At 36.8% G+C, this 13,427-nt stretch overlaps 1 protein-coding gene across 2 annotated transcripts in view; it reads right to left on the bottom strand.

The window, feature by feature from the left end:
* Positions 1 to 307: 307 nt before the first annotated feature.
* The window catches only part of RBM11 (RNA binding motif protein 11), a 13,649-nt gene continuing 529 nt past the window's right edge, over positions 308 to 13,427 (bottom strand). Inside the window, exons 2-5 of one of the 2 annotated variants that reach the window (XM_014589801.1) lie at positions 10,384 to 10,512; positions 8,750 to 8,822; positions 3,162 to 3,258; positions 308 to 1,059 (exon numbers count right to left, since the gene is read on the bottom strand). In XM_014589801.1, coding sequence (XP_014445287.1) covers positions 778 to 1,059; positions 3,162 to 3,258; positions 8,750 to 8,822; positions 10,384 to 10,512 — 581 coding nt within the window. In that variant the 3' untranslated portion in view covers positions 308 to 777. Of the gene's footprint in view, positions 1,060 to 3,161; positions 3,259 to 8,749; positions 8,823 to 10,383; positions 10,547 to 13,427 lie in introns of both variants that reach the window. The other variant, XM_006153591.2, reaches the window with a different exon arrangement.

A 13,427-nucleotide genomic window follows, 5' to 3' on the forward strand; every position in this document is an offset into this window, starting at 1 on the left:
AAATATTATACATTAATATTCTATTTATCATTAACATGTAATTATATAAAATATATCCTTTCAACCTTGCAGGCAAAAGAGGCAGATAGTACATACTGACATAGCCAATTAATTTTCATGGTACACAATTGAGATGAAGGAGGTACCCTTAATTATATATAATCATATGAAAATAAAATGGCCCAAGTGTATCCCTAGGTAAGTATCTTTCCTTTGGCATCTCTGTCATATGTCCTTACTTTAAGAACTAAGCCTGTAGTACTGTTCTGAAATAACTTATCTAGAGGTAAAAAAGAAAATATATCACTGAAGGAAAAGAAAGCTTGTTTATTACATCATTAGGAACAGCATGCGACACTTAAATATTTGCACTTGCTTCTTTCAGAAAATCACTGTTCTATTTCTACTTCCGGCATATTCGTATTTGAGAGTTTTAGGTGACAATTTAGGGAGGGCATGTTGCCTTAACCATTTAAGCGTTCAGTGACTTTTGATTCATAGTGTAGTGAAATTTCATCATTAGTACTAAAATGACACCAAGTGTATTTCATGTTGACGATGGGTCAAAAATATGACAAAAAGGAACACATTATATTATTTTTAAAAAGCTTTTGTCATTCAAGGCAAAAACTGAAAAGCAAATCAGGTTAAGTTATATTGCTACACATTTCAAAAAAGACAATTCTGAAATTGGTCATTTGGTAAAAACAGGTATTTTTTTTTCTTTCTTTTAAGAGAATTAAGACCAAGGTAGACACGTTTCCTTTGAAGGAAATACTAATATCTTTTCTTTTTACACCTTCGGAACTTTGGGTTGTATTCATTTCCTCTGCTGTTTTCTGTACTGCTATCGCTGTCGCTGGTTTGCCTTTGCCTCTTTCGTGTATTTATTTGATAAAGGTCAGAGTCACTTGGTTGCTGGTGAGTCCACTCATAAGAGCTGGGTCCGGCCTCTAAATCTGGAACATGATTTAGTGAGGAAGACACAGATGAGCTATTTGGAAGTGAACCTGTCATCTCGTAAGGAAGCGGAAGCATTGGATTATAAGCTTGCCACTGCTGTGGGGAGAAACAAAAAGGCATTCATCTATCAGACAGATTCATAAAGCTGAAAAGAGTTAACAATTTACAGTTTATTATACAAATCACTATGAGTAAACCAGCTGAGTTTTGGTAGAAAACAGACAGCAGGGATGTGGGAGTTTCCTTAAATGGCTAACAGTAAGATTCACGGTAGTGTGTAGCTAACTACCAAATATGTATTGGGTTGTCAGAAAAGTCATGATGCATTTTTGCATAGGAAAAAAACAGGTTAAGACTTTCTGATGATTCAATAGATTAGTAGTCTCGGGGGGGGGGAGACAAATGTAAGCCATATATGCTCTGAATTTAGATTATATAAAACTTAAAATAGGAAAAAAATATATTAATCTACCCAAGTTATTTCAAATATACTGCAAAGTTTTCCACTAATTGAAACTGGTATCGGTTTTTAAATTTTGATTAAACTAAGTAAAATGAAAAATTCAGCTTTTCCAATGTGTGTGTGTCTAATGGCTCCCACTTTATATACATGGCAAAGTTAGAACAGTTAAGATAGAGAGTCTTCCTTTTCTTTTTGTAAGAAGTTGTTAACTCAGATTTCTAATTGTTGGAAGTACTGCTACATTAAGTATTAATAGAGATGCCATGAACTTGTGTTCCCTTTGTTCCACCATTTCTACCAAAACATTTCAAAAAGGCTGCAAAGAAGACATTGACAGCTGCAGGTGGGAACTGGTAGTGGGCTAAAATTTTACTAGAGCTAAAAAAAAGATTTTTCCCCAAAGGTTAAGGTATTATTTTCTTTCTGTTTATAAATTAGAAAATTTAAAGCTCAAATAGATGTTGAGCATTTGCAAAAATGACACCCTGTCAATCAGAAAACCTGTTTTAAATATCACATCTGTCACTAACAGGCTGTATAATGTTGGATTTGTTCATTAATATTTCTGGACTTCAGTTTTCTTATCTGTATAGTGAGGAGTTCTAAGAAAAAATATATGAAGTCACCTTTAACAATAAAAACAGTAATTAAGACTTTCTGGGTCAGAACAAATTTTTGAGTCTTTGAAAGTAATGTAATTTACTAAATCAATTAAGAATCTTCGCTTTGCCTTTAGTTAAAAAGAATAATTTAGTAAAAATGTTGTTATGGCAATGGCTATGTCGCTGGACTCCCATGTAGTCAACTGCGGATCGAGGCCCAGACCCAGTGGCTTAAACTCACACCAGGCGTGTGTGCATGCGTGCCTAAGATCCCGAGAGGAGAAGGGATTGCAGCATGGCCACCCACCTTGGGGGTGATTTCTCGCTTTCTATATCTCTGTCTCTTTCTGGTGAGCGCATGCACCCTATAGGGTAAAAAATAAACCTCTTTTAAAAAAAATGTCGTTATCCCAAAGTAATCTATTAGGCTGTTGGGAAGTCCTGACATATTTTTCTGTGCAAAAGTGCATCATGACTTTCCCGGTGACCCAATATTTGTGATTGATGACATTATATAAAAATGTTTCACTAAGAGACATTATTCAATTCTAATACGTTTCCTCAAAATATTTGTTTGGATGAGAATTCTCTACTCAAATTTCGCTTGGCCCACACTGCACCTGTTTTCCTGAAGCACTAGCTGTTGCTGAGGCCTTACATATGGGGTTTAAGATGACCCTGTCGGAGCAGAACTCCACAGGAGACAGTGCTGGAGCATCTTCTGCCTTTATCCAAGGTTCAAATTTGAGTACCAAATGTTACAAATAGTGCTTTTTTGTTTTCATTTAAAAACTTACTAGAGGGAGTGTGTACTGCTTGGAGAGAGTGGAGGAGGAAGGGAGGGAGGGAGGAGAGAGTGATGCAAAGGAAGAAAGCACACACCCCTCCCAACCCAGGCCAGGAGGGAGACCATACCACACTCAACTCTTCTCCACTCTCCCCTCAGGATTCTGGGCACACACGCACATATGCCCAGTTTTATTTCAAGCCAACAGGTCTGGGTCTCAAACTATAGTCAGTGTTGTGGGATCCAGCTGCTTCCCCACCATCCACCTGGCTGGCCTTAGTTTCCCTGTTCTTAATAGTTCGTATCATATATACTGAACTGAACAGAACACATAAAAAAAACTTACCATCTTCTGAAAGAAAAAATATTCTTGAGGTAAAACAGTATTATTAACTGGAAAAAACTGCATGGGAAAGGAAGATCTGCCCACCATCTCTTCATTCCTTTAGGGAGATAAAAGCAGCAGCAACAAAACCTTAAGTTTCTTACGTATAAATGTCCTTTTCTGTGAAAACTTGACAGATTTTCTTAATAAAAAAGAGAATTTCTCTGATAGCACTCAATTAAGATGAACTACCTACCTTACATACCTATGCAAATGATCAGTTATAAAACTAATAGTGTATACTGAAAATATTATATGATACAGCAATACATTAATTAATTACTAACTGTTTACATCTCAATATTTAGAGTCACATTTGGCTTTCTGATGGGAAAATGTTAAAAATGTTATATTTTTATGAAAACAAAGAACACATAGATATTAGCAGAGAAAACAAGTCATTAATAATAGCGGTATAATGCAATCTTCTAAAGATATAAAATGTTAAAAAATAGAGGTTTTCATCAATTTATTTTTAAAGTTATCTTTATGGCTTAAGTAGTTAAATTATGTTACTTCCAAAGAATGCTGATGTTAACAAGAACTGCATTTACTGAGGTCTTCTGTACACTAGTGCAGATAATTTAAAAAATCCCTGTTGTGGTTCAGATAATGATTTGTCCCCCACAGGTTTATGTTTTGGACTCTGGACTTGGTGAGTGGTGACTGGATGCCCCCCCCAAAAATCATGTGTTGGGACATGGTTGTATTATAAAGGTGTTAAGTGAAAACTTAAGCCCTCTATGGTATACCAGGATGGAGCCTTTGGGTGTCATAAAGTCACTGGAGTGGGAGAGCCAGCAGGCGGTGGGGAGATTAAAGTGACTGGATCCCACATGGCCAACTGTGCAGTTCAAGTCCTGGACCTGGCAACTTGAAAATCACACTGAGCACATGTGCGTGCTTGCCAAAAATCCCAAGAAGAATGGAGACAGGTTTATAGTGTGGCTATTCACCCTGGAGGGTGCTTTCTTCTTTCTTTCTTTCATTCCTCTCTCTCTCTGCCTATAGCAAAGAAAAAAAAAAAGTCATTAGAGTGGGATCCTTATGACTGAGCTCTTGGGCTTTTGTATTTATATGGGAAAAAATGAAGCAGGCAGGGTGCACACAGATATAGACCAGAACACACATAAAAGTTATCCTGTCCTCCACAATGTGTAGCCTTGCCTGAAGCTGCCCTCTGGACCCCTAAGCCATGAGCCAAATAATCCTCTCTTTCTTTATAAATTCACTCAGTCACAAGTATTCCTGTAAGCAATGTGATAATACACTAAGACGCTCCCTGATTTAAACAATGTGTGGCATTGCAAAGTTTCATTTGTAAGTGTAATATTTACAACTATGGAGCTATGAAGAATGGAAGACTTCCCAGTGAAAGGAAGAAGAAAAATATAACAGCCTGATTAGGAAACAGGGTTCAGGGAGATCGGAACATGTGTGAAGGGGAAGGAATGGCAAAAACATGAAATGGAAGGCGGAATGAGGTTATATATACAGTGCAGAAGATATGACTCAGTAGCAGAGGTGATGAGATCAGATATAAAAAGTAAAATAAGTTTTCAGCAATTTCTTTTGAAAGTTATCTTTATGATTTAAACATTTAAATTGTTATTTCCTAAAAGAACTGCTTTTGTTAACAGGAACTATATTACTGATGTCTTCATAAAACCAGATGCAGATTCTCTAAAATCACAATCCTTCCTATGTGGACTTCAGGATATACGTAGCTATGGTTGTTTGTATAGCGGGATCACATGTACATTGAGAACTGCTATGGCTGATGTGTTCCCCCCAATATTCAGTTGAGGATTTGTGGCTCCCCAGTACCTCAGAACAGGACCTTACCTGAAAATAAGCCCATATCAGATGTTACTAGTTAGGATTAGGCCATACTGGAGTAGAGTAGACCCCTAATCCAATGTGACTAGCATTGTCATAAAAGAGGAAATTTGGAGGTCAGTCAGTGTCATGTGGTTGGGGTAACTGGAACCCAAATGGCCAAATGTGTGGTTTGATTCCTAGACCAGCGACCTGAGAAACACTCTGGGCACATATGCATGTGTGCCCAAAAATCCCAAAAGGAGGAAATAAGGGATTATGGTATGACCATTCTCCATGGGACAATTTTTCACTTTTTTCTTCACTGTCTTTCTCTGGTAAGTATACATGCTCTCTAGCCATATTTAAAGGGTAGGGGGGTGGTATTTGGAGACAGATGCTGTGGTGGAACCACAGTGATTCCATGTTGAAGTTAACCTGCCATCTTGACCACTGATTAACCCCACAGCTCTTTAGTGACACTCAAGTTAAACTACCATCTTGACCAACATTTAACCCTGAAGTTTTTGGTGAAATGTAGCCTTAAGCTGTAGTAGTAAATATATACATCGTCCTTATTCACAGTGAGGAGAGCTTATCATAATTCAGATTTGGATTTGACACCTTAGACACTTGTACACTCATCAAGTGCCTCCCTGCACATAGTTCTCACTCCTGGTGTACACAATCCCCTCCCATACTAACTATATAAGCACATGCTTTGGAAGTAAAGGGAATGAAGATATACTCATCTTGTGGCTGCCCAAGACCTTGCTTCTTTCCATAGTTTCTTAATAAACTCTTGACCAACAGGTTGGACTTGTCTAACTCTTTGATCTTTCAGCCCCTTTGAACTTCAGAAATTGTTTCACTCATATGGCCTCATCTCAAAACAGATGCACACAGAGAGAACACCATTTGAAGATAGAAACAGAGGTCTAGGTAATACTTTTACAATTCAAGGAATGCCAAAGCTTGTCATCAAATTCCCACAAGCTAAAGGGAAACCATGGAATAGATTCTTCCTCACAGCTCTCAGAAGGTAGCAATCCTGCTAGCAATCCTGCTAGCAGCTTGATTCCAGACATCTAGCCTCCAGAACTGTGAGATAATAAGTGTATATTGCGTAAGCACCCTGTGGTACTTTGTTATGGCAGCCCTGTCAAGTACAGGAACTACTCCTTAAAAATAGAAGGCATAAGATCACAAAAATTAGTCTGTAGAGAAGACAACTGAACTAGTGCTATTTTCTCTGCATGCCACTTCTAGGACATTATGACCTATTCTGATTTCCTTCATAATATAACAAATATTAGGAGAATTAAGTACATACTATCTACTGTGGTTTAGATAATGGGTATCTCACATACTCATGTTCTGGATTTTGGTCCCCAGTACATAGTGTTGGGAGGTGGAGGGACCTTCAAGAACTGGGGCCTGATGAGTGGTGTTTGGGTCATGGGTATATCACCTTCATGAATGGATTAAAGCTATCATGCTAGACAAAATGAGTTCTACTTCTCAGGAGAAATCATTTGTTCCTACAAGAGCAGGTTCTTAAAGGAGGTTCTTATAAAAGTAAGATGATGGCCCCAGGTCTCCCTCTTTGCATGCACCATCTTCTCTACTTTTGTTGTTTATATTGTGACATTGGCCCCATGCCTTGGGACTTTTCAGTCACCAGACTCCTAAGTCAAATAAACCTCTCTTCTTTATAGTCTTAACTATTCCTGTTAGCAACCCAAGCACAGACCTAAAACACTGCCAAGGAAATTCAGTACCGGGGAGTATACACTGAACTCTGATCTACCCTAGACTTTGTGATGATCTAGTAACAGTGTATCAAATATAAGGAGACAATACAACAGTGTTGCCATTGTGTATTGCCTAGCTAGTCTTTTTGTTTATGCTCAAATCCAACCAATATCTTCTTCTTTTCAACACTTGTGTGCACTTGAGGAAAATTATTTTTCAACACCTGAGGACAAAGAGGTATCTTTCCCCATTTAATACTAAAAGAAGGTGGGATACTTTTGCATCATATACATAGCTCAATCTATAAGGCAATTTTGTTTCCTCTGTGGAAGTAGTAAATCTCACCCTTTTTGCTAACGTTTATTGAGTATTGTCATGTACCCAGCACTTTAAGAAAACTGCATTTATTATAAAATTTGATTCTCACAATTACCTTTTGAGGTATTATCTTCATTTCAGAGATGGGGTAGAGAGCAGTGAAATAACTTAGGGTCAGACCATTAATAAAGTGGCAAAAGCAGGATTCAAATTCAGGCAATCAGATTTTACCACTTATTTTCTTAATTTTACCAATATAGAAATGCTGAGAGAGTGAAGATTTAGAGCAAACTATGCTTTATTCTGGGTGCAGTACTTTTCTTGGGTGTGTGCCAGACCCAGGAGACCACTGTCCTACGTTTCAGAGAGAAGATATAATTAACAAGGCTAAGAGGTTTGGCTATTTTCAGTTTACTTGAAAATACTTAGTTCCGCTCTGGAAGGAAATAAACAGGATGGACAAAACTCATAAGAAATGCTTAGACTATAAATATGCTAGTAGTGAGATAGTGATGGAAAGTTGAGAGAGAGAATGACAGGCAGAATTCTTAATATACATTAAATATAGATAGTATAAAATTAGTATCCTGTATGACATGCCACAGATATATATAGACTCAATAGAACATAAAGTGAGTCAAATATGAGTGTTACTTATAGATAGAATGGGAAGAAAAGATTAAGTTTTGTTCGGGCCACTTCTGTGCTAACAGTTGTCTTCACTCCTCCTAAGAAACTCAGGAAACCTGAGGGCACCTAACAGATGAACCAGAAAACTATCTCTGTGACCAGGTATATCTGCCGCTCAGTCTCTTTAAGAGAGTAAATGAGTGACATTGGCTCTAGGAACTTTCCATCTGAATGGATACTGTTCCTTTAACCTCAGCCCTAGTCCCCTTAACCACATTATGAACAGGAAGGCTGATGTAATGAGAGAAACAGAGCATATGAGTATTAATGAGACCTGAACTCAGCTAGTGGAAACTTCCTACCCTCTTCCTATCCTAGCTTTGCTAACCTACCTCACATCTTCCCCTTGCTTTTCACCATGTCTTTTAAAATGATTTATTTGATGTGATTTGAGCATCATAATTTGGTTGGGGAACCTTTTATGTCCCCTGAACGCTAAGACAGCTTGATAGATAGTGTATTTGGAGGCTACTGTTGCATCAAGAATCAGGCTATACAGAATTCTACAATATTCTGAAATCAACAAAGGTAAGTTCCAAAAAACAGAAGATAAATAATTGAATGGCTTACTGTGGCTTAGTTTCAAGCCCATCACTGTATCATCTTTGTGACCTTGAGAACTGGTTGACTTCTGCACCTCTACTTGCTCAAATATAAAATGTGGATAACATTTTTGCTGTGATTCGTCGTAATGAGACTGTACGCTTAAATGAATCACCAGCTATAAAAAGCACATGGACACTATAAAGAACATGACAGATATAAATCCCTATCACTTGTTACTGCAAATATTAAGACCAAACTTTAAATGAAAATACTTTGTCATTTATCATGGGCTAGGACAAATTAAGTCCTTAATTTTATGTCTAAATAGAAAGGTTTTATCATAGCCCAGAAGATATAAAAACTCTTCTTGGCACAAGAACATATTTATTTTCTTTACCTTGATAAAAATACATTTTAATTACCTGTGGCTATGCGAATTTATCTTAACACAACTCTCAAAACTTTGGTTAGCTGGTTCAGAAGATCGGGAACTCCCTTTAAAAGAAATAGAATAGCATTATGTCATGATGAAAATTTTTGGAGTCCTAACATAAAACCATAAAATAACACCAAATATTTTAGAACAGAGTACTGAAATAAAATTCCATACTCACACAAGATATAGTTGTATCTACGTGACTGCTCATGTCATATTTACAGAATTTTAAAATATTATTATAAACAAATGAATTGTAATTGAGCTTTGTCGGAAGCAATGGAGGCCATATGTAGTAATTATACTGACATGAGACTATATAAGATGTATGACATTTTGTTCTAAACATCTAGCATCTATTAACTAAAATGGCAAATAATCAGTGTTATTTGCCTCTGGTGTAAGAGGCATGAGTTTACTAACCTGCTTGAACAAAAGTCCATTAATTCAAACTTACATCATATACATAGTATGTCCTGGGTTTGTCTACTAGCCTGTGTGAGTTAAAAGACCATTCCATGAATTAAAAAAAAAAAAGAAGAAGAAGAAAGAAAGAAAATAAAAAAACGAAGCACTCTTTCTTTGTAGGAAGGCCCTGGTTCTGTTATTTTTGTTTTTAGTATAACAAGACTAAAAAACAAACAAACAAACAATATGCAATAAGCCTGAACCATTTAGAGGAGGTAACATAAATATTACAAGAAATACCAGATGGCATCCATTAGTCGCTGCAACTTGAAAGGGCTGGAGTTATAGTATGGCATTCTGCGGGCATTTAGTCATAGGTGACCAGTACCTGACGTGTGTAGGAGATGGCATTTGGGGTCATTCACATCACAAAGTTTTCCTCCACCACCAGAAAGGGTCACTCTACAGCTGCCTTGGGCCACCTTGCTCTTTCACAGGGCTTTACGTCCAGGGCAACATACATAGGATGGCTTTCTTAGGACTAATGCACCCACTTTATCTTCTGAACAGAAGATACCATGGATTAGCGGTGACAAGATCAACAACAGTCTTGCTGTGTAAAAGGTAGAGATGTGTGTTCCCAGTTTGTTTAGATTTTCTCTTTATAAATGCCAATCACACCCATTACAGTTACTTGCTGACTAATAACAAAAACAGGACATTTTTAATATAAGAAAGGTGCTACAGGTTTGGCAATGGAATTGGTAATACTAATGAATTATATAACATCATAAATTGGACATATGTTCTGAGAAAATTTAACAGTGGCCACAGAGGCACTTTTAAAATTTTATTTTAAAAATTTTAATGTTTATTTATTTTTGCTATAGGGTGCACGTGCCTGTCAGGGGAGAGAAATCACCCCCTAGAAGAGACGGTCACACTGCAATCCCTTCTTCTCCATTCTCCTCCTGGGACTTTGAGCATACATACACATGCACCTGGTGTGATTTTCAAGCTGCCAGGTCTAGAATTAGAATCATGGTCAGCCACGTGGGAGTCCAGCACCTTAACCACTACACCATCTGCTGGCCCCTCTTTTTATTTATTTATTTTTTGCCTTATACTATATAGAAAACAAAACCCTTACACATCTGAGAACAGCAGCAACCATAAAACACACTTTGGAGATTCATCGGTGATAGCACCTACCAAATCGATACTGCACATTAATCGGTCTTCCATACAGGCGAATTCCATTCAGCAAGGCTATGGCGTAAGACACAGATTCTGGATGCTTAAAGCAGACAAACCCAAAAGACTTCGGCTTTCCATCTCTGTCTTTACATAGAGTCACTTTGGTTAGTGGCCCAGCCTATAAGAAACTTAACAATTATTTTCTCATAAATCCAAAGATTTTTTTATACTCAGATAAGTCGCATAAATTCAATCTGTTAGCAACAGCTTTATGTAGCTTTTCTAATAATGCACTATCTTAATAATATCACAATTCCTCATACTTTCTTTGTATTTTCTGGCACTGCAAAAAAAAAGCCCCAAAAATTGGTGTTAAAATGAACAAGCAAGTCTAGGTAATAGTTCCAAATCTAAAATAAAATAAAATAGGCCACCTTTAGGCTTAATAAAATGATTTACAGACTATTTAAATCTAAGATTAAGATACTATTTTGCTTCCATACCTATTAGCAATATTTAATTCAAAAACAAATTTAAAACACACTCAATGTTAGTTATCCTCAGAAAACCTGGCAACATTATATTACAGCCTAACTTTTCTGTCAAGAAGACTAAAGTTCTTTATAAAAGAAACTAAACTTATCATTTATTTTCATCTAGTAACCTCATTTGGTAAATATTTCAAAGGAAAAATGTTTTAATATGTCCAAGACTTTTAAGTAGGCACACTAGTTATGAGAGTGAAGAATTAGCAAAACTCTAAATCCAACAACTAATTCCCATGGTGTTATCATTGAAATAGAACAAAAAAAATTATAAACATCCAGATTGTATTGCTAAGAAAACCAATAACAAGCAAAGAAAGGGGGGAAAAGTATAACTAAATATTGTAGAAGAAGATTAATTAATGGCAAATTAGAAGCACCGATAATTATGAGAGGATTCACTCAAAAACTTATAAACAACTAGTTAATAGTGAATGCTTCATACTTTAATGATTTCTTATTCTTCTCCGTAGAGTGGAAAAAGTGGATAAATACATAAAAATGTTGCTTTTAATCTAAAGGAAAATCTTAATTATCATCTTTAAAATGATGTTGTATTTTCGAATTCAGTCTTCTCTTTGCATTCTTTGTTGAGCACTCCCAGGAACTAGCTCATTTTCTCTACTAGTTTCAAGGATTACCTTATCAACAAATTTGTTTTCCACTAATGTCTTTTTCATGGAGACAGCCTCCTAGAAACTTCGGTGTGATTTATACTTCAGCTTAACCTAATTGAAACTAAATTATCTTTCTCCTATAAAGCTGTTCTCTAGTGTTTCTCAGTTAAAAGCACTAATAAACCTGATTTTCTCACTTCAAAGTATAACCAGAAATTTGAAAGAAATTAAATATATTTTTAGTATACATACATGAAAGATCCAGATATTAAATATATAGAATCACAAAGGGGTTAAATATGCTTAAATAACCTAAATTTTCACATAAATGAATGTAGAAATGACAGTAATTTTAAATAATTTATTTATTTAATTATATTTTGGCCAGAGACTGTGTATGCTCTTGCAAGACAGTGACACAGAGAGAGAGAGAGAAAGTGAGAGAGAGAGAGGGAGAAAGCATCCCCCAGTGGAGTGTAGTTATGCAGCAATTTCTTCTCCTCCATTTCTCGGTCCTACTAAGATTTTGGGCACTCACACACACGTCCTGCATGTTTTTCAAGTTGCCGGGACAGGGATTTAAACCATATGATTGAACATGTGGGATCCAGCATGGCTTAATCATTAAGCCATAGTTCCAACCGCACCTGATCTATTAAATGAGATTTACATTTTTTTTTTGTTTAGGTGGAAAAATACAAAGTATAAACAATGAGAAAGTAGATACATACACTTGTGGGTCCACACAACTGACAAGGACCCGATCTTACGGATAATAAATGATGTGTTTGTAAGGGGGATCCCAACCCCCCCATCAACTTCTCCCACCCCAATATTGGAGGTTCAACATGAAAGAATCCTTTCTGAAGGAAATTAATTATAACTACTTTTTCTTTTTTTTCCTTAGTGGAGTGGTAAATATTTGGTGATAAAAAACACGATTAGTGTTGATTAAAAAGGAGATATGTTTAAAGAAATGGCAAATTAGAGGCATAAACATCAAAGTTTTAAATGAATAATGTTTTTCAAATACAATTTTATGTCTAGAAAAGGAAACTGGGTTCCTGGAGAGAATCTTTGTACCAAATTGTGTGTAACTACAATTAAGACAGGTGTTTCAGTTAAGGTTAGAGAGAATGATGGAGCCTTTCCAAACCAAATAAAGAACCCCTTCTACCCCGCATTCAATCCTAGAAATTCACATAGTTCTGCTCTGGTCTCCCCCAGAATTTTCCCTTATTCTTATAGGGGAAGTCACTGGATTTTTCTTGAGGTTAGCGTTATTATAAAAGTAACGGTAGTACTAGTGGTAGTGGCAGCAAATATTTAGTGTCAGGCGAAGCTCTGCTTTGTCTGGAGTAGCCCATTTATTCCTCACCACCAAATTATATTGTAGATACGATCACCCCCTTTTGACATGTAAGGAAACTGGGATACTGAAACATTCATTTACTGGCCCCAAATCACACTGCTGACCTCAGAGCTCTTGCAGTGAACCACTTTCCTACTCTCTGTACCCTTTTCCTTTGCAGATTCTCCTAAATCACGGTAAATAACTTGTTTTTTCCTTTCAGGAAAATGCAGGGTGTCTTTTAAATATGCACTGCAGGACCTTACTCGGTGTGTGCCCTGGGATTCTGGATCACGAGGCGATTAGATGAATGGCGACTAGAGAGAAGGCTTCAGCAAGGGACACTCCGGCGTGCACAACAGGTGTCTTTACAGGGCACACAGCTCAATCCTGGCAGCAGGAAACCTCCGAAAGTTTTCAAAGATCTCTTGCTGTGAAGTAAAGGGCCTTGGCCAGGGAATCGACTGGTCAGAGTCATGGACAACTGGCTGCCCAAATCATCTCAAATCTCATTTTTTTACGCCAGAAGAAAAATACTCCCTCCGC

The sequence above is a fragment of the Tupaia chinensis genome, unplaced genomic scaffold (genome assembly GCF_000334495.1).
Source record: "Tupaia chinensis unplaced genomic scaffold, TupChi_1.0 Scaffold000382_1, whole genome shotgun sequence".
In the NCBI taxonomy this organism is placed as follows: domain Eukaryota; kingdom Metazoa; phylum Chordata; class Mammalia; order Scandentia; family Tupaiidae; genus Tupaia; species Tupaia belangeri.